Raw genomic sequence first — 26,243 nt, forward strand, 5'->3', positions numbered from 1 at the left:
CATCTCCGCTTCCAGGTGAGGAACAAGGCTCCACCTTGCTCTCTGTTCCCTGCTCTGTGTCCTCAGTGGGACTGGCTTTGGGGTCAAAATGAGTTTTACCCTCAAGCAAAGGTCTTTAGCTGCTGCTAGGGAGGGCAGGATGCCACTAAAGCAGCTGCTGTGGGCTTAGCCCATGCTAGGTGCACCAAATGAATCTGGGGAAAGGCAGGGGAAGGGAGATGCCCCTCCAGGTGAGACACAGAAGCTAGGCAAGCTCCTCACCAGGGCATCTTCCTTGACCTGAGCCTTGAAATGGGAATGAGCCAAGGCACTGCCTGTGGTTGCCCTGCTGAGGTCAAGCAGATGGAGACCTCCTTGTCTCATTTTTTACTGCTTGTTTTTTCTTGAGGTCAGGCATGGAAGGAAGTTTTCTGCTAGAAGGCAAAAAAAGAAGAAATGGTTGAACATGCAGCTCTGATGTGCTTAGCACTGCATGATGGGAGCATCCTTGTCCAAAAGAAAATAGCCTAGAAGACAAAGATGTCCCCAAAGAGACAGTGAAACCTAATCAAACATCATCAGTGTAGATTTGCCCAGGACAAACAGGAGCAGAATATTAAACTGACAAAGGAGCAGAAGGAAACCTATTCTCACCAGTCTTCTGTGCCTTACAAAGCAAGATGGGAAGAATCCATTGATTTTCCTGTGGCTGGGAATGCTTAAAATCTGTATTGAAGGGAAAGGAAGAGCTGAGTTGCATGGACTGGCAGGCTGGAAGTCATCTGCCCCTGAAAGGTCAGTCAGTGCTTTATATTCCCCCTGCTCTCCTGAAGTAGTTGAGTTAAAAAAGAGGGAAAAAATAACTTCCCAAAGCAAGCTTTCTGCTAGCAAGGCTGTGCTTGGAGGATGAAGAGAAAGCAAGCCCCAGAATTTGCTGTGGAGGTGGTGTGCTGCCCACTGTCCTCAGGTATTGAACTGCTGTGGTGAGCTGCAGCACTTTGAGGGTGAACTCACTAAACACAATTCTAGTAGCACCCAGGGCCCTGGGGAAAAAATGGTCTGGGCTTTTAGGTGCTTCATGTTTGGCTGTTGCCGTTCCTGTCCTCTCTTTGCTCCTGTTGAAGGGCAGGGAGCAGGTGTATGAGGAGTGCAGAAGGAAAAGTAGTAGTAGTAAAAGGCCCCCACCCAAAAATTCCAAAGGGAAAATCCTTGTGCCAAGACTGGGCTGTGCAATTTTGTCCATGAGAACAAAGCTGTTTTCCTAGGACAGACTGCTGGGGTTGGAGCACTGCCTGTCTTAGCTGAGCCTCAGTGCAGGCAGTGAGAGCTCTCATCAGGGTTCTGCTGATTGCTTCCTTCACCCCTTGGCCACTATTCTGCCTCTTTCTCTCTCATGAACTGAACTAAAGCAGTTCAGATCTTTTCTCAGGCTACAGATGGGGCTTGAATGGAGAGCTGTGGTCTCTGTAACAACAGTTTGAGACTTACAGCCCATGCAAACCTTTGGCAGGAGCCTCTCTTGGGCACCAGTGGTGGCTCCACACACTATCAGTGGGGGCATGTGGGAACCAACCCATCAGCACAGGTGGAATGTTCAGCATGCAGCAGCTGCCACCAAGCCCTGAGGAACAGCAAGCATCCTCAATCCTTGCTTGGGTCAAGGGGCCATGGGGCATGGGCAGAGATGGCCAGGGCATCCTCTCTCAGCCCCTTATATCCCCATCCCACAAGCATATAATTGCACACTTGCGGGCAACACGTTCTCACCTCAGCTACCCCCATAACCCACAGTTTTGAGCACCAGAGGCAGGGCTGTGGAAACTGCAGGATGTAGGAGTGAAAATTGTGGATGCCCCCTCCCTGGAGGTGTTCAAGACCAGGTTGGACAGGGCCTTGAGCCACCTGGTCTAGTGAAGGGAGGGAGGTTGGAACTAGATGATCTTTAAGGTGTGTTCCAACCCAAGCCATTCTAGGATCAATGCTTACAGCTGTGTCCCAGTGAAACTCCCCACTGCCTTGAGAGAAAACACCAGTCAGCCCTTCCAGAGAGGGTGGAAGCAGGAACAGCAGCACTGAAACCCTCCCCAGTGGAGGGAAGTGTGCTGCACTGGGTAAGTTTTTCCTCTTCCAGCTGTAAGAGCAGGAGTCAGTTGTGTCGCAGAGAGTAAAGCAAGACCTGGACTGAAAAGTAACTCCATTGAAACTTGGGGGCACTGCCTTTGAACGGTGCTTTAAGCCTCGCACTGTTTAATGCTAATGCTGTAACATTATATAGATGGGCTTTTTTTTCCCCTCACACAAAGGAGGAAGGGGCTCAATTCTTCTCAGGGTTTCTTTCTTTTTTTTCCCTTCCCCTTCAACGAGAAGCGAAGCTGAGCAGCACAGCCGCGAGCTCAGCTCTGCCCCGCTGACATTTCCATCTGAATCCACCTGAAGGGGGTGAAGAAAGAGACTTCTCTCCCTCTCCAGGCCAGAATCTGATCTCCAGATTAGCTTGTTGGTTATCAATAGAGGCAATAGTTGTGATTGCAACTCAACACTCCTCCAGCCCTGCAGCAGCATTGAAGAAAACTGACTTTTGAATTGGAGGAGTGAGGGGACTGAGGCAGCGTTTCAGTCATCGGCAAGAATTGGCAAAGGAGGACCGGCATGCATTCGCCATTGACATAGGATTTCTCCCTGCTCCACCAAGGTTGGTCTAAAATTTCAGACCAGATTGCTCTTCTAGTCTACAAAACAGGTTGGTAAATTATTATTATTGTTAATTTTTCCCCCCCATGCCTTTGACTGTGCAGTGTGAAGTAATTTACTCTTGACTGCCTTGCCACGTTTCCCAAGCAGCGCCGGGCTTGGTGGGTCTCGGGGCTGCCATAGTCTTCACTACTCATTGTCTGTCCCATTGCTGCCCAGGAATCTGCAACGACTCAGATTTGTGACTGTAGAAAGTTCTGCCACCCTCCTTTTGTCTTTCCAAGATAGGCAATGTGGTGAAACTTTCTTCCCTTGGTGGAATGAATTTTTCTCAAGGCAGAGCGCAGCTGCTGGAAGCAGGCTGCGGCCGGCGCTGATGCCAGTGGCTTGCTGAGGAGCAGGGAGGCACTTTCCTTCCACTTTTTCATGCTTTCTGAGCTCCCAGGAATGGTTGTCAAGTGGAAGTGGTGTGGGACAGACAATGGTATGTCCCATACTCCAGTCTTGGGGGCATTAAGTGTATTCATGGGTACTCTTTGGAGTTGCAGCTGGTGATCCCCCTACACTATAGGGAGAGCATCACGAGACTCTGGGGTTTGTAGCCATAGTGTTCATCCAACTGCAATGCATGGGTGCTTTCCTTCCACTTTTCATGCTTTCTGAGCTCCCAGGAATGGTTGTCAAGTGGAAGTGATGTGGGACAGACAATGGTATGTCCCCTGCTCTAGTCCTGGGGGCTTTAAGTGTATTCATGGGTACACTTAGGAGTTGGAGCTGGTGATCCCCCTACACTATAGGGAGAGCATTACGAGACTCTGGGGTTTGTAGCCATAGTGTTCATCCAACTGCAATGCATGGGCTGTAGAAAGCTGAGAAGGCAGAGGGGCTGGTGTTAAAAGTAAGGCTGCAGGTAGAGTTTGTGTCTGAAGCTGCTCATGTGCTTTTCTGGTGAGCACACACATGCTGGGAGCAGACGATGCCTTCCTGAGAGCTCTGCGTGAGCTGTGTCACGAAGGGGAACAACAGGCGAAGAAATCAAAGCAGGTGTTTTAGTGATGCTCTCATTGGATTAATAATGAGTAACAAATTGCATTAGGCACAGGAGGAATTAAAGCTGGCACAGGGTTTTGCTTGCATTTCCCAGCCCTGTGTCTGCTTCTCTGTCTATCATTGATTGCTGTACAACAAGGAGTTGCCCACCTGTGTAAATGTTTGTGCTTCTTCCACGCTCATCCAAACCAGTCAGTGGCTGTGGGGTTGGCAGCCGGCGCAAAGGATCAGCTGAAGTGGTGTCTGAAGCCCCTTAGCTGAGAGCACACCACAGCTCTTGTGGTTGGAGCCACACAAAGCTGTTCCCTATGAAGCCAGGCAGAAGCCTCCATCCTTGCACTAAGCAGATCAGGGAGCAATTGCTTTTGAGCTGTGGGGAGAGCAGAGAGCTGATGGAGAGCTGGGACCGTTCACAGCTTCCAAAGGCCGCATGAAATTAGCAGCAGTTGGAGTGGTTCTGGGCTCACAAGACCTGCAGGGCACTGTGCTATTAGCACCAGGGGAGTCTCAATACATCACTTAATGGAGTAGGGTGGGTGCAGCACCTCCATCTCTGAAATGTCTGCGTGTTGGCAGCAGTCGGGCAGCTTCGGGAAGCGACAGTGCTTGGCGTCACCCAGAGTTTACTCAAGGATGTGGTTTCCTACTGATGTGATGCATGTCTGGGTGCTTTTCTCTCCTGTAGGATGAACAAGCAATTGTTTCTCAGAAGCTGGGTGGCCCTTCTGGTGCTAACTGTACAGCAACAAGGTGAGTAGCTCCAGCCCAGGTGCTCAGCAGCTGTGCTGGGGAAGTGATCTTAGCGTCACAGAATGGTAGGGGTTGGAAGGGCAAACATTAGCTTCCAGAAGCTACCTGAAAGAAACAGGGCATGAGATGACAGCAGAGATCTGGTAGGGGCTGAAACAGGAAAGAACTCAGAGCTGGTACCTCTGCACTGGCTTGAGACAGACTTTGGCTGCTGGCAATGCTGGGGTTTGGTGCTGTTTTCTTCAGTGGCTGTGATGCAGAGTGTGGCATCATGGCCAGGTACAGGCTTGGCTGGACGCTGCTGTGCTGCTACCTCAAGTGCACAGCAGAGATTTTCACCTCCACCCTGAAGCCTCCCATGGCTTAGGGGCAGGCTGGTGGCCAGCAGACCTTTAGCCTCCCCAGTGCATCTGCACCAGGAAAAGAAGTGAGGGCAAGGCAGCTGCTTCTTTCTTCACAGGAGGTCAATATTTGGGGATGGGCAATGGCAGGGCCTCTGCAGTCAGGACTGGGCCTGGCATTGCCGTAAGGACTCTCTTCTCCCTCTCCTTCCAGCTCACTCCATGGCAAGTCTGTATCCATTCTGGCAGAACGACACCAGAACGCCCAAAGTGGATGATGGAAGCTCTCCTGAGATCAAGATCTCAGTCCCATTCATCTTTTTTGGAGCCCCATACAGAAGCATTTATGTAAGTGGAGAAGCAGACCTTCCGTTTGTTCTTTCCCTTGCCCTTAGCAGCTGCATTTTAAATGTGCTCTCCCCAGCAGAGGATTTGGAGGATTTATTAGCATCTACCTGATAAGTTCTTAGATTTCATGAACTGATAGGTCTTATGATTAAGGAAGTCAAAGGTATATTTAATGGGCTAATGTTCATTGGGAAGGAATAGAAAAGGCAATAAATTTTCTTTGCAGGTGATTAAATGATACAGCAAAGCTAAGGCCTTGACACAGAGGACATTATTCCTGTTGCATGACAAGAACCAAGAACATGTAGAGACCCACAGGGAAAAAAAAAGGGTCCAGATGATGGCACAGCAGGAGCCTAGCAAAAGGGACACCAGCTCCTCCAGTCTGGGCTAAGAAAGGATTCACCTGAGTGCATTAAAGCAGTGCCTTGGATAGAGGGTAGATCCCAAGCTTGTCCATGTTTTGTGGTAACCTGGTCTCTGTGGATGTGCCTGGTCCAAAGCCTGCCAGCCCTTCAGGAGAGAGGCAAAGACTCCCTTGTTTCCCTGCCTGCCTGACTTGTGTTTGTACACAGCAATCCTGGGAAAACTGTCATCCAGAGAGGGTTTCAAGCCCTTCTGTGGTGGAAGATTTCAGCATCCAGGGCATTAGGGCCACTTGTTTTTCACCCTTTGCAAAAACAGTTGTTTTGGGGAGCATCTTCAGCAGGTCTGGAAGAGGCTGCCTGTGTCACCCTGTGTCACCCTGCTCTTGGGGAGCTGCAGGATCTGTTGGAGATGACAAAGCCAAGGGCAGTGGTCTTGATGCTTTATCTCTTTCACTTGAGAGCCCTTGTGCCGTACAGCCACCTGTGTCATACAACCAGGCAGCGCTGCAGAGCTGCTCCGCAAAGGCTGGGTAAGGCTGAGGCCCCAAGGCAGGGTACCAGCCAAGCCAGGTGCATGCTCCCTCTCCTGTGTTGGCCCTTAGGAGCTCTGTTCTGCAGGCATTTCAGTCTTTTGTCTCACCTGGGGCTTCCTGCACTCGGCCTGAGGCCACCACAGGTGAGCTGAAGCCGAGTCTCTGCCGGGGCAGTCCGGCTGTCAGAATAGAATCCACCTTCTCCCAGAGGTCACTCACCCCATGCTATCTGACAAACCAGCAGCGTTCTGCTGGCTGCAAAGGCTGGCTGCAAAGGCTTGCTGAGGCTCAGGCGTGTCTGTCTGTGCAGGTGAACAACAATGGAGTGATCTCCTTCAACGCCCTGGTCAGCCAGTTCACGCCCGAGGCCTTCCCCCTGGCCGACGGCAGGGCCTTCCTGGCTCCCTTCTGGGCGGACGTCCACAACGGCATCCGCGGGGAGATCTACTACCGGGAGAGCACCGACCCCGAGCTGCTGAGGAGAGCCTCCAAGGACGTCCGCAAGCACTTCAAGGACATGGCCTCCTTCTCTGCTCTCTGGATCTTCATCGCCACCTGGGACGAGGTCACTTTCTACGGCGGCAGCAGCACCACTCCGGTAACGGCGATTGTCTGTGCTTCCGGGCAGGAGGTGTTTGGTGGTTGAGTGTGTCCCCGTGGCTGTGGGGATGTGGGCTGCTGAGGCCTCACCTGGACTGCTGGGTCCAGTTCTGAGCACCCCAGCTCAGGAGGGACAAAACAATTGCTGGAGAGAGTCCAGCACTGGGCAGCTGAGATGCTGAGGGGGCTGGAACAGCCCTCGTGAGGAAAGGCTGAGAGCTGGGGCTGGTTAGCCTGGAGAAGAGGAGGCTGAGGGAGGATCTTATTAATGCTTACAGATACTGCATCCAGTTTTGGGCACCCCAGTTCAAGAGGGAAGGGATCTACTCGAGAGAGTCCAATGGAGGGCTATGAGGATGCTGAAGGGACTGGAGCACTGCCCTATGAGGAGAGGCTGAGAGCCCTGGGGCTGTTCAGTCTGCAGAAGACTGAGAGGGGATTTAATAAATGTTTATAAATATCTGAGGGCTGGGGGTCAAGAAGGAGAAGATGGATAGACTCTGTTCCATTGCACTCTGTGATAGGACAAGGGGCAGTGGATGTAAACTACAGCATAGGAGGTTCCACCTCAACATGAGGAGAAACTACTGTGAGGGTCACAGAGCCCTGGAACAGGCTACCCACAGAGATTGTGAGGTCTCCTTCTCTGAAGGCTTTCAAGCCCCATCTGGATGCATACATCTGTGACCTGTGCTAGATTCTATGGCAGGGAGGTTGGACTTGATGATCTCCTGAGGTCCCTTCCAACCACTAAGATCCTGTAACCTTGTGATCTAATGGGTGAGTGTCAGGAAGATGGGGCCAGACTCTCCTCTGTGGTTCCTTCCCTGGTAGGGCCTGGGCAGAAGCTTGGGTGCAGCTAAAGAGTGAGGGATCTGTGCTGTCCTTTGTGGAAAGGGTTGTTCAGTATTAGGCTGTATAATGTGAGTGCCAAAAAGGTGGCTTCTTCTGTCTTGAGGGGTTGGCTCTGATAAACAGTTCTGCTCTTTTCCATTTGTTAGAGAGGCTGGAGATTTAATGCACTTTTCTTTTGCCACTCCTGGCAGTGCTTGCAGAAAAAACAACCACCCCAAATGTATATATATATGTATTTGCAGACAGCAGGCAATACAGAGATTCATGCATTGCCTGAAGAATGGCATTTGCAACACAATGCAATTAATTTTGTTGTAGAGCAGCCTCCCTGTTTCAGCAGGCAGCCAGGGCTCAGGGCTGCCACGTGGAGCAGCACAATGCAACTCAAGCAGGAGATTCATCGCAATGCAGAAAAGCTGCAGAGAGCAACTTGCTGAACGTGGCCTCCCCTAGCTGCAGCTGCTGTCCCTCAGTGACACCCAGGCAAGTGGGTTCAGCTTCCAAGAGCCTTGTTAGATAGCTGGCATGTGTGAGCAGTGAACAGGGAAATCATGGAATCACAGAACTGTTTTGGTTGGAAAAGGCCTCTAAGATCATCCAGTCCAACCATCAAGCCAACACCACCATGGCCACTAAACCATGTCCCCAAGTGCCATGCCCACACATTTCTTGAACACCTCCAGGGATGGGGACTCCACCACCTCCCTGGGCAGCCTGTTCCAAGCCCTGACCACTCTTTCCTAATCTCCAACCTAACCCTCCCCTGGCATGATTTCAGGCCATTTCCTCTCATCCTATCACCTGATACTAGAGGGAAGAGCCCAACCCCCACCTCACTGCAACCTCCTTTTAGGGAGCTGCAGAGAGCAATGAGGTCTCCCCTCAGCCTCCTCTTCTCCAGACTAACCAACCCCACCTCAGCTGCTCCTCATTGGCCCTGTTCTCCAGACCCTTCAGCAGTTTTGGTGCCCTTCTCTGGACACTCTCCAGCACCTCAATGTCCCTCTTGTAACGAGGGGCCTAAAACTGCCCACAGTGGTTTGTGCAAGGGCTGCTAACGAGGAGTGCCAGTCATCTAAAGCCAGCGACCAGATCAGCTCCTACCACCCTCCAAGAGGTGCCTGACCACAGGAGGGTTTGTTGTCCCATCAAAGAACAACACCAAAGTGGTATTGCCTTTCTGAAGTTGCAGTCATGAGGAAAGACTTGGCAAAGCTGAGCAAGCATTCTGAGGTGATGAACAGGACACCAGGAAACGTAGGAGGCAGAATCCCAGGGATAGAATGCAGGATTGGAATGGTGCCTTCCAGATAGCTTGCTCTCTCCCTTGCCCTGATGTGAACTGTGCCATTTGCAGCTGCCATGAGGCAGCTCTGCCCACACCTCTCGCTCTCCCTGACAGCTTGTACAGGCTGTATTGCCTCTCTGTTCAAGGTTTCTCATGGCAGGAGCCTAATGTGCCTTGGAAGTGCTATCCCTTGTGGTATGCAAGTAATGAGTGCAGCCCTGAGGTCCTCTCCTCAGTCTTCAGGCACTCATGCTCACCTCAGCACCAATAATTGAACCTGTGGGTTTGTTGTAGGGGATTTAAAGTGCTGCCAAGTGACCCCCAGCCCCTCGATTCTGGCATCTTCCTTTTGTCCAGCAGCACATGGGACCTGTTGATGCAGAGCAGCTCAACTCTCTCTGTTCACGGTGCTTGGGGGGTTGCTGGCGGCTTCCTACTGTGAGACAGTTCAGTGTCCTTTCCTGTATCACCTGAGAATCGTTTCTGTGGCTGTAGTTTCCTTCACAGCCTGCAGTACCCAGGTAGCTGAGCTCATGGTATTGCTCTTGAATAATTAAAAGAGGGGCAGCCCATGTTTTGTCCCCTGCTAAAATCCTGCTTGCTAAAAGTCAGGATCAGCAGTTGTTTATCATGGTGTGGTCCTGGTGCAGGGCAGTGTGGGATGGACAGGGATAGAGAAGGACAGGAATGTGCAGAAAGCTGGAGAAGTGATTGACTGTCAGTTCCCAGTGATGAGCCCTGCTGCTGGATCTGCAGGGACAGAAGGAGATATCTCAAGGGGAGAGGCCTCTCCTCTCTTGCTGTGCAGCTGTAAAAGGGAAGAGCTCTGGGCTATGCTGCCCTCCTTGGCTGGCAAAGCATGGCCCTCCTGCCTGGGACATGGGCTGGCAGTTGTGTGAAGGTATCTGGAATGTGGGGGCTCGAAATGTGGAGTGAAAGGAAAGAATGCAGGCAGTAGACTGAGCAGGTAGTGAGGACATTTGGCAGCCAAGCAAAGAGCATAAGATCCATGTCTGACTTGGATGTAACCCACTGTTAACAGTAGTGTAGGATGTGAATGTGGAAGGTAAGTGGGAAAGCTAACACGGCAAGGAATAAAGCTCAGACAGGGTAATGGCAGACAACCGGTGGAAACAACCCAAAACCTGCTGATTGCCTTTTTTATCCCCACAAGCTCATTCTTCTGCTGCCATCTATTGGTGTTAAATCGGACTGGAGAAGGCTGGAGAAGGTCTTGTCGTCCTCCCAGGTGGAGGTGGCAGCAGGGATGGGAGCTGGCCGGGTTGCAGCAGCGAGCACGAGTGTGTTTTGGGTCTCACTCAGCTTCTGCCTCTCTTCACTGTGAGGCTCCCACATCTCATCCATGACAGGAATGACTGTGGCAGAAGGGCCAGGCAAGCAGTGTGAGCAAAGCTGTCTCACCTTGTGAATCTGCTCATGGCTTTCCACAGGTGAACACTTTCCAAGCTGTCCTGATCACGGATGGAGTCTCATCTTTTGCCATATTTAACTACCATGAAATCAGCTGGACCACAGGGACAGCCAGCGGAGGGGACCCCCTGACTGGTCTTGGTGGGGTGATGGCACAGGTGAGGCTCTTTGCTCCCATATCCCTATTTCTTTTTCACATCCAAGCAGCTTGAAATCTGAAATTCATGAAAAGCCCCTTTGAAATTAAAGATGATGTACACAGGAGTTCTTCTGAAGGGGGCAGAGAAGTGTGGAAATGCATCTCATTCCTGTAGCAAAGATGTGTGATGACATTTGCACTCTCTCTCTCTCTCTCTCTTTGTTTTAGGCTGGCTTCAATGGTGGCAATCTCACCAACTTCTTTAGCATCCCAGGCTCCAGAACTCCAGACATAGTCAACATTGAAGAAACAACCAATGTCAACATCCCTGGGCGCTGGGCTTTCAAAATAGATGGCAAAGAAATAGATCCAGCCAATGGCTGCAGCCTGAGAGGTAAGGGGAGACAGCAGTGCTGCCTCTTCAAGCTTTGGGGTGCACTGTAGCAAAAGGTGATGCTGTTGGGCTGCTGGTGGAGAGGAGCCTGACTGCCCTGGCCTACCACATGATTTGGTTTTTCACTAAGGCGCTCCTTCAAGCTGCAGCTGCAGGGGCAGAAACACACCAGCAGGGTATGACAGGTTCCAGGCACATCTCTGAGTCACTGCACAGTCTCTGCAAAGTCCAACTTCTGTGACAGTTGTCAGTCTGCACACACAAAAAGCCCTGAAGAGTGGACAGAGAGCTTTGCCATTTGTGTCAGGGTGGGCACATCCCGTTTGGTGGCACAGCATCCTCGGCAGCCTGCATGAAGAAGCTTTCGTCAGCCACTGTGTGCCCTTTGCTGTGGTTGGCATTGCCTCTTCCACAGGGCTATCAGCACAGCTCACATGCTCCTGGCTCACAAGGAGTGTTTGCAGCAAATTCTCACTGTGGCCTGGCTTGGCAGCTCTGAGAAAACTGAGAAGGGTCCATACATACCTGGGAGTCTTCTCTCCTCTTTCTTTCAGCCAGCAGTGCACAAACCTGTCGTTGCTGCTGGCCTTTCTCCTTCCTGGCATTTTAGCAGTGTGGTGTTGCTGTAGGCCTCCATTTCTGCCCCCCAGAAGCAGCATCCCAAAGTGCTGGGTAGATGGAGCTTGAGTATTTTGCAGGAATTGAATGCCACTGAGCCATCACCTCTGTTCTTTTCTGTGATGTTGATAAGGGCAATGGGTAGGCCAGGGGACAGCAATTTCCTTTTGCTCCCAGAGTAGGACAGCTGATGGAGTGGTCCCATTTCCCTTGTTGCTGCTGGAGGAGTAGCAAAATTTCCAGGCAGGACAAATGCCATGTCCCTGCAACAGGAGTGCCTGTGTCACTGACAGTGTGGGGATATAAAGGTATTAACAGATGCACAGCATGGACACTCTGCTGCAGAGAGAGTATTGCACTACCATGAGAGAAACAAAATGATCAGGAACATTTGTTGTGCTCCAGGAGTCTTTCTAACAAGAGAGGATTGTCACAGCCACTGGAGGTGTCTCTACTCTGAGACATGTGGTGTCTTTATGTCCTAGTTTAGGACCATCCTGAAGAAGACCCATGAGGCTCCAAGGCTCTTGCAGCCCCAGTGGAGGTTTCAGCTCCAACTGCTCCAGCCAGTTCCAGATGCAGACTCTGGGAAGAAAGGCTGGACTTTGCAATGGGGCTGGAAGTCAGTCTCAGCTTTGCAGGTGACAAGGGGAGCATGGGTACATCCCACCACTGGGTTTGTACTTCACAGTGGACAGCTGGTTGCCCTCCATGAGAGGAGGAGATGCAGCATGAGGTGCTGAAGGCAAAGGAGCTCACTGGATGATGGCACTCACTTGCCCAGATCCCCTGCAGCAGGACCATTGGCACGAGAGCCCTCGTAAGTGGGTCGTGGCCAGGAGGAGATGTTGTTTGTTGCAGAAAATAGCTTTTGTGGTAGGAGGCAGGGAAGAGAACAAAAAGTTTAGAGGAGGTAAATTGAGGCAGCACACATGGCGGAAACCACGTGTGAGAGGGGTGTGAAAGATGGCCAGATGGAGGAGAGGGAACCTCTCACGGGTATTTGCTACCCTTGTTCTGCCATCTCCTCTCTGCCTCTCAGTCTCTCACCAGCTTGAGCTGCCTCCTTTTATAGCTCCTGTGTCACTCTGCTCAGTCTGTTGCTGCGCCACCACTCAGCGTTTCCCGTCGCCGCTGCTCTGTGCTGTGAAGGTTCCTTACCAACAGCTCTTTGGTTTCATGGATGCTCTCTGAATTAGACTGAATCGCCTCTGGGCTGCTGATGGTGAAGTTGCTCTTCAACCAGCAAAGTTATGTGAACACGGAGATGGCAGCAAAGCTGGAGGACAGCACAAATACAGTGACAGTGCTGGGAATGGTCTCCAAATGCTGTGAGCTTCACTGGGGGACTCTGAGAAAATTGCACTGACAGCTCCTGTGTCCTGCAGTACTGGAGCAGAGCAAGGGTGATGGAAGGAATAACGGAAGGAAGAGCCTTCAAGTTAGCCTGCCTGCATGGTACAGCACTGACCCTACTTTCACAACAGGACTCTCCCCATCCAGTGGACTTGTGGCACAAGGAGTCCCCAAAGGGGATGCGCCACACATGGAAAAGGAAGCTTGTGATCACAGTGCTTTGCTGTGAGACTCTTGCCAGGGGTCTGTGCCAAGAAAGCAGTCAAGGGGGCTGGTAGCAGGCTGCTTTGGTGGTGGTCTTGATCACTGGGCTGGCAGAGCTCTCCAAAGGCTGCTGTGGTGGTGCAAGTAGAGGACGTTCCTCTGATGAGAGAAGTGATGTAGTGTGGGTTTTTCCCTTTCTGTCTTTCTAGGACAGTTTCTCCGTCAGGGGGAGATCTTCTGGGACAACGCCAACTGCACCACCAAGTGCCGCTGCCTGGACTTCAACAATGAGATCTTCTGCCAGGAGCTGGCTTGTGGCCCCTTTGAAGCGTGCGAGCCGAAGACCAAGTTCTTTCAGTGCGTGCCGGTGGAGAGCAGCACCTGCGTGGTGTTCGGAGATCCACATTACCACACCTTCGACGGCTTCCTCTTTCACTTCCAGGGTTCCTGCTCCTATCTCCTCGCCAGGCAGTGCTGGCCAGGCTCCCAGCTGCCCTACTTCAACGTGGAGGCCAAGAACGAGAACCGAGGCGGCTCCTCCGTCTCCTGGCTGAGGGAGGTTTTTGTGGATGTCTACTCGCATAGGATTGTCCTCCCCAAGGGCAGCTTTGGGAAAGCAATGGTAAGAGCCCCACTGAAAGGGGAGAATTAACCGGGTCAGCTCCTCTAAAGGTGGCAGCAAAACCGTGACAGCAGCCTGTGCAGAGTGGGACGGCACTTCTGGGCCTGCATGTCCCTTGGGGAATGAGCATGGGTGACAGGCATGGTGGTAAATGCCTGTGGCTTACTGACAGCTGTCTTTCTGCACACATCCCTAACCCTAAGACCCCCATCAGAGGTCTCATATGGCTCCTGTCTTTGTCCCAGCATGAGAACTCTACTATTTAATGTGCCAGCTCAGTTGTCTGGTGTTGTTCCCACAGGTGGATGACTTGGTGGTGTCTCTACCCATCTCTCTGGAGCTGGGTGCAATAAGAGTCTACCAAAGCGGCTTGTTCACATCTCTGGAGACTGATTTTGGCCTGATGGTGACTTATGATGGACAACACTATGCCTCTGTCTCTGTTCCGGGCACGTACATCAACGCCACGTGCGGCCTGTGTGGCAATTACAACAAAGACCCCGAGGACGATGCCCTCCGCTCGGATGGGAGGTTGGCCGTGTCCGTGCCGGAGCTGGGCGAGAGCTGGCAGGTGCCGCACCCCGAGCGGAGATGCTCAAGTGGCTGCTTGGACAACTGCACCTTCTGTGACGCTGCCACCGAGGCCCTCTACTTCAGCCCCGAGTACTGCGGCTTCATCAACAAGAGCGGGGGGCCCCTGTGGGAGTGCAGTGCTGTCCTGGACCCCACCGCCTTTGTCCACAGCTGTGTCTACGACCTCTGCAGCATGCAAGACAATGGCACCGGCCTGTGCCAAGCCATCCAGGCATATGCTGCAGTGTGCCAAGGCCTGGGCATCTCAGTGGGAGAGTGGCGCACCCTGGCGGGATGCGGTAAGTGTTTGCGTGCTCCTGCCGGAGGAGGGAAGCGATTTCAGGGGTCTGCCTGTGTGCTCTGCAGTGCATGAGATGAGGGGGAGGAAAGCCAGGGGAAGGAGTCAGATGAGAGTCCCTCCTCTCCCTCTCCTCTTGTGCTAGCAAAAGAATGGCATGACTCAGGCATGAGGCAGCAGCTCTGCATTGATCTGCAGATGGTCAGCTGCTGTGCTGAGAGATGGAGGCTGGACCAGACAGGGACTGGCCAACACTAGTGCACCTCTTGGCCAGCCCTCCAGCAGACAGCTTGGTGCCTGTTGGCCTGTTTTGGAGAAGCCATTGCTTGCATGAGGGGAATGTCCAGTGAGGTGCAGGAAGAAAACAGAGGGGTCAGATCCACCAAGGAGGGCTCTTGGGTCGCTCTGTGTTGTGTCTGCTGTGGGTCAGTGGGAAAGAGGTAACTGCTCCCAAACCATGCTGTAATATGCACCTCCTCTTGTTTGTCTCCCCCTGCACCCACAGCGACAGTTGTGCGGTGCCCAGAGCTCAGCCACTACTCGGTGTGCACCAGCAGATGCCCTGCCACATGTTCAGACCTCACAGCCCCTCTGGCCTGCAGCTCTCCCTGCGCCGAGGGCTGCGAGTGCGACGAGGGCCACGTGCTGAGCAGGGACCGCTGTGTGCCCGTGCAGCAGTGCGGCTGCGACGTCGACGGTCGCTACTACGCCATCGGGGAGGCTTTCTGGGCAGCAGCAGACTGCACTGTGCAATGCCACTGTGAGGAAGGTGGGGAGGCTACATGCTTCAACACCACCTGCCCTGAAGGAGAGGTCTGTGCCATTGAGAATGGCTACCGGGGCTGCTACCCGAAGCGGCGGACTCTGTGCTTGGTGGGGCAGAGCCAAGTGCTGCAGACATTTGATGGAGTTGCCTTCCCCTATCCACTGGAGCACTCCTACACACTGCTGAAAACCTGTCCAGAGAAACCAGACTTCATCGAGGTGGACATCAGCCAAAAGAAGCCCGGATCTGCTCCCAACGGGCCACGTGTCATACGGATCCAGGCGGCTGGCCAGGAGGTGAAGATTGGAGGCACCAGCCTGTTGGAGATCAAGGTAAAGGTGCTGTTGTCAGGACATCCCACCTCAGGGCCAGAGTGGGAGGTGGGGGCTCATGCTGTGATCCAATGTCTCTCTGGAGAACAGCTCCTGGGTCTGTCGCCCTGGGCCCTGGTTAGAGCATCAGGCACCACAGTGGCACTTCGATGGCCCAAGCAGGCTTCCTCCCTCTGTGGAGGCCCTCTAGGTGCCTGTGAAGTCGTCACAGCACTGTTATTCCTGTTTGGTTGCTGAGTCAGCTCTGGTGGCTTCCTTGACATTGCAGTTAACTCTCACAACTTGTTTTTCCCTTGGGAGAAAAAAAATTCTCTCTGGGGCAAAAAGCATGGCAAGAGCTGCAGGCCCTCTCTCAGATGAGGCTCTGGGCCTTGGAGGGTGAGTTTGGGTCAGGAAGTGTTTAGTGTACTCAGTGCTGTGGGGCCAGCAGAGGGGAATGGCTGTGGAAAGTTGCACTGCTCTCTGTGAAGCCTCTTGATCTGCTTGTAACTTGTCAGGTGAATGGTTACGACGTGGAGCTGCCCTATTTCCACCCCTCTGGCCGCCTGGAAATCTACCGTACCGACAACAGCACCGTGATGGAGTCAGAGGGGCTCCTGGCTATCGGCTACTATGACTCAGGCCTCCTGGAGATCCACCTCTCCACTGCCTACTTCAACTGCACCGGGGGCCTGTGTGGCTTCTTCAATGGCAATGCCAGCGATGAATTTTGCCCACCCAAGGGCAAGTGCACAGACAACCTGGAGCTCTTCCTGGAGAGCTGGACCACGTTTGATGAGATCTGCAATGGGGAGTGTGGGGACCTCCTCAAGGCTTGTAACAACGACTCGGAGCTGCTCAAGACCTACAGGAGTCGCTCCAACTGTGGCATCATCAACGACCCCACCAACAGCTCCTTCCTGGAGTGCCACAGTGTGGTCAACGTCTCAGCCTACTACAGGACTTGCCTCTTCCGCCTGTGCCAGAGTGGGGGTAACCAGTCAGAGCTGTGTGACTCAGTGGCACGCTACGCCAGCGCCTGCAAGAATGCTGAGGTGGACATTGGCCAGTGGAGGAGCCACAGCTTTTGCCGTGAGTCCTCCAAAGCTGTTAAGTACCTTGGGCAGGGAGGAGGGGATGTAGACCCTGCCAGCCTCAGGCAGAGTCTTTATTTTTTGGGAGCATACAGGTGTGCAGAGGTAAAGCAGCTGTTCTTACAGGCTGCTGAAAAGTATGGACTCTTCCCCTTACCTCTTCTCTTGTCTCTGGTGGGTGCCCCTTACCCACAGAGTGCTTCTCTGTGGTCGAGCTGGCAGACACTCAATAGCAGAAGGATTGCTTGGGAGGGAGGCCCTGGTCTGACATCACTAATGGCAGCGTTGGATGTTCAAAGTCATACAGAAGGGTAGGGGCACAGATGCCTAATCTGGGGCAATTTTCTTACTCTTTCCCTAGCAACTAACCAAAGATGGACTTTGCCAAGGATGATGCCTGGTAGATCTTTCTGCCACGAGCTCCCACAAAGCATATGGAAGGGAAAGGGGAACTGGGGTTGGAATGGTAGGAATGCAGCATCACTCTAGCTCAAAGGCGAGGGAGTGCTGCTCCACATACCAGCAGGAGTTTCTGTGCGGTGCCCGTGCCAGCAAAGACAGATTTCCCAGTGAAGCAATTTCAAGGTGGCATTTCAGGAGGCATCAGAAGTTTTATCATGCAGTGTAGGAGCATTCCAGAGCTGCAGATGGTGTCTGGCAGTGCTGTATGCCACCACCAGAGGATAATTTGAATCACGCTTGATTTTAGCTGTCGCTGTACACTTGCTGTTGATGGGAAACATTCATAATTCAGAAGGCAATGTGAAAAATCCCCAGCATGGGAGATAGCCCACAGATCCACTGCAGAGGTTTGAGGGAGATGTCCATTTGGGAGACCTAGCCTCATACTCTTCAAAATGCTGTGAGCAAAGGCTGAGAGAGCTGGGTTGGTTCTGCCTTGAGAAGAGAAGGCTTAGGGGAGACCTCATTGCTATGGACTACTATTTAAAGGGTGGATATCAGGATGATGGAGACTCCTTTTTGACAAGGAGTCCCATGGAAAATACAAGAGGTGATGGGGACAAGGTACTGCTGGGGAGATTGTACTCCAGAAGAAAATGTTTCCCCATGAGAACAGTTAGAGATTGGAATCATCTCCCAAAGGAAGCAGTGGATTCCCCTGCATTGGACAGTTTGAAGACTCAGCTTGACAGCTGAGTCAGCTGGGGCAGCTCTTTACAACTACACTGTCACCTAGAAAGGTTGGACCAGATGATCCTTGGGGTCCCTGCCAACCTGGCATCCTGTGAAATAGCAGGAGGAGGTGTCACTTGGCACGTGGCAAAGCAGGGCAGTGATGCGAGGAGCGCAGTGGACAAGAGCAGAATGGGTTGCAAAAGGGATGAGAGATGCCAGCAGCAGGCACAGTGCTGGGACTGTTTCCCCTTCTCCTTTTTCCCCCTGAGTCAGTTGCTCTTCACCCTCTTTCCACCTTTCGCCCGTTCACCACCCGTGCTGCTCCAGAGCTGCTGGAGCTGGGAACTCACACTCCACATTTGTTGGCCCTGCAGCTCTCTCCTGCCCAGAGAACAGCCACTTTGAGGAGTGCATGAGCTGCGTGGAGACCTGCGAGACGCTGGCGACGGGCCCTGTCTGTGCGGACAGCTGTGCGGAGGGCTGCCAGTGCGACGAGGGCTTTGCCCTCCGCGGCAGCCGCTGCATCCCCCGCGGCGAGTGCGGCTGCAACTTCGAGGGGCGCCAGCTGGCCACCAACCAGACCTTCTGGATGGATATCTCCTGCCACTTCCTCTGCTACTGCAACGGCTCCGACAACAGCGTCTACTGTGAGAATGTCTCCTGCAAGGACGACGAGTACTGCCTGGAGGAGAATGGCCTCTACTACTGCCACGTCCGCACAGATGCCTCCTGCATCATCTCTGGCTATGGACACTACCTGACTTTTGATGGCTACTCCTTCGACTTCCAGAGCAGCTGCGCATTGGTCCTGTGCACCACAATCACCCGGCCCATGGCAGAGCGCTCGGACACTTTCCCTGCGTTCACTGTCACAGCCAGGAACGAGGATCGGGACACCTCTCTGGCCCTCTGGGTGAAGCAAGTCGAAGTGGAGGTCTTCAATTACAACATTGTCATCCACCGTGCCTACAAATACACTGTGATGGTGAGTGCAGGGGATGAGGGCTGTGGTCATTTCTCTGTGCTGTGGCTCCCAAACCACGGAGCAGTTCCCCAGGCATGAGATCTTACAGCTTATGAGGTTTTCTGGAGGTTAGGAAGGGTGCATGCTTGGGCTCAGCTCTAGGGTGCTGCCATGCCCATCTTTTAGACAAGGCTTCCGTTTTGGCTGCCTTGTTTTGGATGTCGGGGTGAAGCTGTCAGGAACATTCCTCTGAGAGCTGAGCTGCCCTCATTTGTGTCCTCCCTGGCAGCTCCAAACATCCTTCCCACTCACAGCTTGTCTTATTTCCTCACAGGTCAACGATGAGCGTCTTTACCTGCCCCTGAAGCTGGGCCAGGGCAAAGTGAACATCTTTGCCTTTGGCTTTCACATTGTGGTTGAGACAGACTTTGGGCTGAAGGTGGTGTATGACTGGAAGACCTTCCTCTCTGTCACCGTCCCACGCAGCTTCCAGAACCTCACCTATGGCCTCTGTGGCCGCTACAATGGCAACCCCGAGGATGACCTGGTGGCCATGGGCGGTGTGCTGGCCTCCAGCATCTCTGAATTCGTCCAGAGCTGGGCGAAGCGAGATGCATTCTGCCGCGTGGGCTGCGGCGACCGCTGCCCTGCCTGCGGCAAGGTGGAAGGCTTCTGGAAACCCCAGCAGCTCTGCAGCCTCATCCCGAGCCAAAGTGGCGTGTTTGCCAAATGCCACAGCAAGATCAGCCCCAGCTTCTTCTACAAGAACTGCCTCTTTGACACCTGTGTGGATGGGGGAGCCATGCAGACAGCCTGCAGCTGGCTGCAGAATTACGCCAGCACATGCCAAACACAGGGCATCGCCATTACTGGCTGGAGAAACTTCACCTCGTGCTGTAAGTACCACCCAGTCTCAAGCTCCTTTAGAGGTGCTTCCTGTCATTGTCCACCTTAGCTGTAGCACTGGCTGGAGCTCACCCTGTAGAGAGGTAGCAGAGTACCTCATGGAGCATGAATGGGCACCTGCTACTTCCAGGCCATCGACCCAGACACATCCCAGGTTCCCACAGTCAGCACCTGGAGATGGCCATGGGGATTCCCTCCTTACTTTCCAGACAAGGGAGCAGTCAATGAAGTAGTGAGCTAAAGTGGTGTGGTAGCTGTGTGTGTACTCATGGCTGAGCAAACCAGATTGACCTGTCTGCAGATGAAGGAGGGGCAGGCTGATGGGCTGGCAGCATCCCTCCCATGGTGTTCTCTTGGAGTCAATGTAAACTGTGTGTGGTACAGCACAAGCAAGGATGGAAAGCAGGAAGCATCAAGTTCAGAAGGTATCAGCCATCCCTCCATTGCTAAACAGGAATGACATTAGTCAGCTTCCAAGGCAGCAGTGTGTGTTTGCTCTAATGAACCTCCATGCTCTTGTCAATAAGATTACAATGTGATGCTCAATTAGGCTCCCAAGGATGGGAACCATAGGTCTCTCTGGCAGCAGATCTATCTGGCAAATCAGATGGAAAGCAATGTCTTAGCTAACAAGAGTGAAATTTTTGTCATTATTCCTTCTAAAGAGCAAACTCATGGCTCAGAGGGCAGCACTCTCACAAGGCAGGGGTGGTGAGGCCATCCAGCAAGGCACCCCAGATGGTTCACAGCAGGGCATGGGGAGAAGCAGCCTAATCAGGCACAGGCAGCATCCCTTGCAGGCTTCATGCTCTGGTGGCCCAGCAAAAACATGTCCCCAAACAGAGGAGGGCATGGCCTGAAATCCAAAAGGCTAGCACAAGCATCTCTTCTTAGTCTGGTGTCAGTATGCAGGAGGGCAGGGACCACAGGGAAGGGGCTCTCAGGAAACTGGTGTGCAGGAGCTCAGAGATGGTGGTGAGTAAGGAAGGCTTGTGGCTCAGCTTGGACTGGGCAGCTGGCAAGTAGTGTAGGACAGAGGGATGAAGGCTGCCTTTTCCTTCAGTTGCATGCCTAGGAGCTCTGGGTCCCTCTCTGGGTAACATGATCCCTGGTTACCACTTTGTCAAGGGCGTTCACTGCTCAGGGACACTAGCAGTGGGGATTATGGCCCCATGTATGCCTGGCTGCCAGGTTGGTCTGGGGAGCTAATCTGTGTATGTTCTGTCCTCTGTAACACTGCAGCCATCAGCTGTCCTCCCAACAGCCACTACGAGAGCTGTGTGTCCCTGTGCCAGCCTCGCTGTGCTGCCATCCGGCTGAAGAGTGACTGCAGCCACTACTGCGTGGAGGGATGCCAGTGTGACCCTGGGTATGTCCTCAATGGCAAGAGCTGCATCCTTCCCCACAACTGTGGCTGCTACTCTGATGGCAAATACTATGAGGTACGCTGCTTATGTCCTTCTCCTGGGGCTTTCTCCCACTGTCTGTCTGGTATTACTGGGCAGAGGCTGGGCTGGTACCAAGTGTTGTGCTATGTCCACTTGTCAGGGTCATAGCCTCAAGTCAGAGTGCTCAGCAGGGCCTGGAGGGGCAGGTTCTCATCAGCCTCATGTGTGTCTGCTAGTCCGTGGCCATGCTTGGGAATTGCTCTGAAGTCTGGTGGTTTGGCACCAAGGAAGAGAGGGGGGAACAAAGGGCAAAGCAGGCAGACATGGATCAAGTGGAGGCAGAGAGAGGCAAAGCAGGCACAAGAAAGAGGTCAAGGAGGTGTTTAGTGTGCTGTGATTTCTGTGCATGTCCCAGAGTCGAGGAAGGTGTGGTGGTGGTAGTGAAAACATGCAGTTGCCTCATGCCTGCAGGTAGCAGAGATGTTGCAAGGTGCAAGCTGCCAGTGTGTTCTTGGTGCCTTTTCCTCTGTCCTTGTTGCCCACTCTTACTCGCCCTGAGACAGAGGAGCATGAATCTTGGCCCAAGCATCTGCAGAGGGCAGGGCAGGGGTCTCTGGCCCTGATGGCTGGTGACAGGTGCCTCCTTCAGCCCAAGCAGCTCTTCTGGAACGGGGACTGCACGCGCCGGTGCCGCTGCTTCCGGCGCAATCTCATCCAGTGCGACCCACGGCACTGCAAGTCCGATGAGGAGTGTGCCCTGCGCAACGGCGTCCGCGGCTGCTTCAGCACCAGGAGCTCCTTCTGCCTGGCGGCTGGCGGCGGTGTCTTCCGCACCTTCGATGGGGCCTTCCTCCGCTTCCCTGCCAACTGTGCCTTCGTCCTCTCCACCATCTGCCAGAAGCTGCCCGACTTCTCCTTCCAGCTCATCATCAACTTTGATAAGTGGTCCTCACCCAACCTCACCATCATTTCCCCTGTGTACTTCTACATCAACGAAGAGCAGATCCTCATCAGTGACAGGAATACTGTCAAGGTAAGGTCTTGTCAGGGGAGTCTGTCTGCTCCAGTCAGCCCTGGAAGGCTCTGTTGGTGGCTTTGCATCCCAGTCAAGGCACTCTGTGAGTTGAAGATGGGCCTGTCATCTCTTGGGCTTTGCAGGATGCCAGCCAAGACATAAGGGCTGGCAGGAAGCAAGATGGTCTGCAGCCCAGGAGTTCATAGTTGCCTACCTGTCCACCTCTCAGTGGTGCAGGTGAGGCTGCCCTTTTAAGTGCAGGGGTACGGAGGGCTGGCCATTGCTGCAGTGTCACTTGGTCTCTGAAAGGTGTTGTCTGTGGCCTTTTCTGGTGACTAATGAGTCCCAAGCTATAGGCTCTGCATGTAAGTCAGGTTCCTTTTATGGTGCAGTCTCATGCAGGCATTTAAAGGAGGTGATACAGGATACAGAATTAACCAGGCTGGAAAAGACCCTTGAGATCATCAAGTCCAACTTATCACCCAACACCATCTAAGCAACTAAACCATGGCACTAAGTGCCTCATCCACTCTCTTTTTAAACAATTCCTGTGATGGTGACTCCACCACCTCCCTGGGCAGCCCATTCCAATGGCACATCACTTGATGTGCCCAGATGGATCCTCAGGGCTAAAAGGAGAGGGACTTGCCAGCCCCTACCAAAGCCAAGGGGCTGTGTTTTGGCAGCTGCTTTAGTGGGAGGCAGTTGCAGAGCTGTCTGTGGGTGGCTCACACTTCCATCCATAGGCAGATGGGTGAACTGTCAGCCTGCTGTCCTCTCCTGCACCAGGTGAACGGCAGCCACGTCAGCATCCCCTTTGTCACGGGGCTTGCCACAAAGATCTTCAGCCAGGAGGGCTTCCTGGTTATCGACTCCAGCCCTGACATCCAGATCCGCTACAACGGCTTCAACGTCATCAAAATCACCATCGGGGAGCGGCTGCAGAACAAAGTGTGTGGCCTCTGCGGCAACTTCAACGGCGACAGGACGGATGACTACGCCACGCTGCGGGGCAAGCCTGCGGTCAGCAGCGTGGTGCTGGCGCAGAGCTGGAAGACCAATGGCATGCAGAAGAGGTGAGCCATCAGACGACCCTTCCCAGCTAGCTGGAAGCGGGGCCAGTCACGATGAGACCCCCCACAACATATCTGATGCCCACAGCTGCAACGAGCTGCAGTACTCACAGTATGCTGCCTCCTGCGACAACGTCCAGATCCAGGAGTTGCAGAGCGACAGCTTCTGTCTGAAGCTGACAGACATGAAAGGCTTCTTCCAGCCCTGCTATGGCCTCCTGGACCCCCTGCCCTTTTATGAGTCCTGCTTTCTGGACGGCTGCTACAACCACAAGAAGGTCCAGCTGTGCGGCTCGCTGGCTGCCTATGGCGAGGCCTGCCGCACCTTTGGCATCCTGGGCACAGAGTGGATCGAGAAGGAGAATTGCTGTAAGAGAGCCAGGGGCTGTCCGGGTCAAGGGGAGCCGCGTCCCAGCGGGACCGCAACCAGCGGGAGAGGGGCAGCTTGGGCAGAGGCGGCCCTTGGCGGTTGGAGGTTCCCGCCCTGCGGTCTGAGGGTAAAGATGATGTTTGTGCTCCGTCTTGTGCTGTTTAGCAGGAGTGGTGGAAGATCCCTGTGTGGGTGCCGACTGCCCCAACCGCAGCTGTGAGCTGGACAACGGCGGGGAGCTGTGTGGCTGCATCGAGCCCCCACCCTATGGGAACAGTGAGTCCTCTGATCCTGGCCAGAGAGTTAGCATTGAGCAATGTGGGCACACCTTAAGCTGTCATCACACTGGGGCTTGGGAAAGACTTGTGCAGAGGGCTGAGATGTGGTATTGCAACCATGCGTGGTTCAGGGTGGGAGCAGGTTTTCCCTTATGAGCATCTCTGGCTTGGGACCACTTTGAGCAGCAGGGACATTGGATGGGCAGGGGATGCTGCAGGAGATGAGCCCGACCTGTTTGTGGTAGTGGGGAGGAGGGCCAGGCAGGCCAGCAGCTGGGGTGTGCAGTGCCATTTGTTGTGATCTGAGGCTGTAACATCTTCTCCTCTAGCCACCCATGACATCATTGATGCGGAGGTGACCTGCAAAGCTGCCCAAATGGAGGTGTCCATTTCGAAGTGCAAGCTGTTCCAGCTGGGCTTTGAGCGCGAGGGGGTGCGGGTCAATGACCGCCACTGCCCTGGCATCGAAGGGGAGGACTTCATCTCCTTCCAGATCAACAACACCAAAGGCAACTGTGGCAACCTGGTGCAGGTGAGCCAGGCATGAGCCACGTGGGGCTGGGAGCAGAGGTGAGCGACACTGGGGTGGGGGTTGGGGAAAACAGTCAAGTCTTGTGGAGTAAGGATGCTGCTCAGCAGTTCCTAGCCCTGCCATGCCGTACCCTTTCTGGGCAGAGGTGGTGGAGATGCAGCAGGGCCCTCGGTGTCATGTGGCTCATTCAGGAGCCAGGGTGTTAGGAGCAGGGTAGCAGGGAGGGCCAGTCTCCAGCAGCACTCTGTGCTCTGCCTGCAGTCAAACAGCACTCACATCGTCTACAAGAACACGGTGTGGATCGAGAGTGCCAACAACACCGGCAACATCATCACCCGCGACCGCACCATCAACGTGGAGTTCTCCTGTGCCTATGAACTGGACATCAAGATCTCCCTGGATTCGGTCGTGCGGCCAATGCTCAGGTAGGAAGCTGGGGTGAGCTGTGTGACCTCTCCTGTCACACAGGTGCAGGAGCAAGGGTCCCATGTGAGGTGCTGTGTTGGGGGGTTGTAGCCTTTCCTCTGTCTGAGTCAATATTTTTGTGCCCGTGTTAGCGTGATTAACCTGACGGTGCCAACGCAGGAAGGGAGCTTCACGACCAAGATGGCTCTGTACAAGAATTCTTCCTACAAACACCCCTACCGACAGGGTGAGGTGGTGCTCACCACCCGAGACGTGCTCTATGTGGGGGTCTTTGTTGTTGGGGCTGACTCCAACCACTTGATCTTGATGCTGAACAAATGCTATGCGACCCCCTCAAGGGACAGCAATGACAAACTGCGCTACTTCATCATCGAGGGAGGGTGAGTGATTGTGGGCCAAATGGTCCAGCATGCCTTGGTGGTTTTGGTCTTGTCTGTTGGGGAGGGTCCTTCTGGGGGTGGTGTTGTCATTTGAAGGTCACTGAGATGGTTGACAGAGATCTGGAAAGGGTAGGGAACAGGGCAGGTTGTGTTGTTAGTGGAGGAGGTAGGTTGCTTAGTGTAAAGGTAGCCAGAGGCCTCATGTGTAGTAGAATTTTGGCTGTGGAAAGAAGCAGCCTTCCTCATGTCACTGATGCTCTGGGCATTGGGTTGTCTATAGGAGACAAGGGGGATGTGGATCATGGTGGATGTGTCTTGAGAATTGGGAATACCACAAAGTCAGAAGTGCCAGAGGGAGGTCATGCTACAGAGGGAGGGTGGCGGTAGGCACGGAGGGATGTATGCGTGCTGCTGCAGGACCCAGGGCACAGGACCTTATGGGAAGAGGGGTGAGCGGTGTCCCTCAAGGGAGTGGTCTCGGTTGTGAGAGGGCCAGGGCAAGCATAGGTGCTTTGTGCAGGTGCCAAAACATGAAGGACAACACCATTGGCATAGAGGAGAACGGGGTGTCATTAACCTGTCGCTTCCACGTCACCGTCTTCAAGTTCATCGGCGATTATGATGAGGTTCACCTGCACTGCGCCGTCTCGCTCTGCGATTCGGAGAAGTACTCATGCAAAATAGTAAGTGGGGCAAGTGCTGGGACACAGCTTGCTGGCTTTGCAGGGCTCTGGCAGAGCATGACGAGCTAGACTGACACAGTGTCAGAGAGGTGGCTGGGGATGTAGCCCCGAGGGCAAGACTGGGAGGGTTTTGTTACTCTCTAGGCACCAGGAGGAGAGCTCTGCTAGGCACAGGTTGCCGCAGGATCTACACTCCTGGTTGCAGGATTCCTTTGGGAGCTGGGCTGGATGGAGAGGTGTGGAGGGGGCTCAGGGAGGCACTGAGAGTGATGGAGGTGGTGTTTATCCCCATGTAGAACTGCCCTCAGCACACGAGGATGGCCGGCACATTTGCTGAGGAAGCCAAGGAGCAGATCCTCTCCGTGGGGCCTATTAGGAGGAAACGTGAGTAGGTGTGACCCCGAGGAAGGCTGCAGGGTTTGTCTGTCACCCAAGCTGAGCCTGGTGGTGTGCCACGGGGCAGGAACCTGGCCATGGCAGGA

The 26,243-nt window shown here is 53.7% G+C and overlaps 1 protein-coding gene across 1 annotated transcript in view; it reads left to right on the forward strand.

Moving 5' to 3' along the window:
• The first annotated feature begins 401 nt into the window (after nucleotides 1–401).
• The window catches only part of TECTA (tectorin alpha), a 28,066-nt gene continuing 2,224 nt past the window's right edge, over nucleotides 402–26,243 (forward strand). Inside the window, exons 1-23 of the mRNA XM_068159979.1 lie at nucleotides 402–774; nucleotides 2,528–2,719; nucleotides 4,406–4,470; nucleotides 5,026–5,159; nucleotides 6,371–6,658; nucleotides 10,255–10,392; nucleotides 10,602–10,767; nucleotides 13,155–13,567; nucleotides 13,869–14,439; nucleotides 14,944–15,536; nucleotides 16,034–16,607; nucleotides 18,121–18,731; nucleotides 19,045–19,606; nucleotides 20,859–21,058; nucleotides 21,654–22,037; nucleotides 22,809–23,095; nucleotides 23,181–23,461; nucleotides 23,628–23,738; nucleotides 24,070–24,272; nucleotides 24,534–24,697; nucleotides 24,830–25,078; nucleotides 25,599–25,761; nucleotides 26,058–26,145. Coding sequence (XP_068016080.1) covers nucleotides 4,407–4,470; nucleotides 5,026–5,159; nucleotides 6,371–6,658; nucleotides 10,255–10,392; nucleotides 10,602–10,767; nucleotides 13,155–13,567; nucleotides 13,869–14,439; nucleotides 14,944–15,536; nucleotides 16,034–16,607; nucleotides 18,121–18,731; nucleotides 19,045–19,606; nucleotides 20,859–21,058; nucleotides 21,654–22,037; nucleotides 22,809–23,095; nucleotides 23,181–23,461; nucleotides 23,628–23,738; nucleotides 24,070–24,272; nucleotides 24,534–24,697; nucleotides 24,830–25,078; nucleotides 25,599–25,761; nucleotides 26,058–26,145 — 6,244 coding nt within the window. The 5' untranslated portion in view covers nucleotides 402–774; nucleotides 2,528–2,719; nucleotide 4,406. The remainder of the gene's footprint in view (nucleotides 775–2,527; nucleotides 2,720–4,405; nucleotides 4,471–5,025; nucleotides 5,160–6,370; nucleotides 6,659–10,254; nucleotides 10,393–10,601; nucleotides 10,768–13,154; nucleotides 13,568–13,868; nucleotides 14,440–14,943; nucleotides 15,537–16,033; nucleotides 16,608–18,120; nucleotides 18,732–19,044; nucleotides 19,607–20,858; nucleotides 21,059–21,653; nucleotides 22,038–22,808; nucleotides 23,096–23,180; nucleotides 23,462–23,627; nucleotides 23,739–24,069; nucleotides 24,273–24,533; nucleotides 24,698–24,829; nucleotides 25,079–25,598; nucleotides 25,762–26,057; nucleotides 26,146–26,243) is intronic.

Source organism: Melanerpes formicivorus, unplaced genomic scaffold (genome assembly GCF_026170545.1).
Source record: "Melanerpes formicivorus ecotype bairdi unplaced genomic scaffold, bMelFor1.0.p_v2 SCAF_47, whole genome shotgun sequence".
NCBI classification, from domain to species: Eukaryota; Metazoa; Chordata; class Aves; order Piciformes; family Picidae; genus Melanerpes; species Melanerpes formicivorus.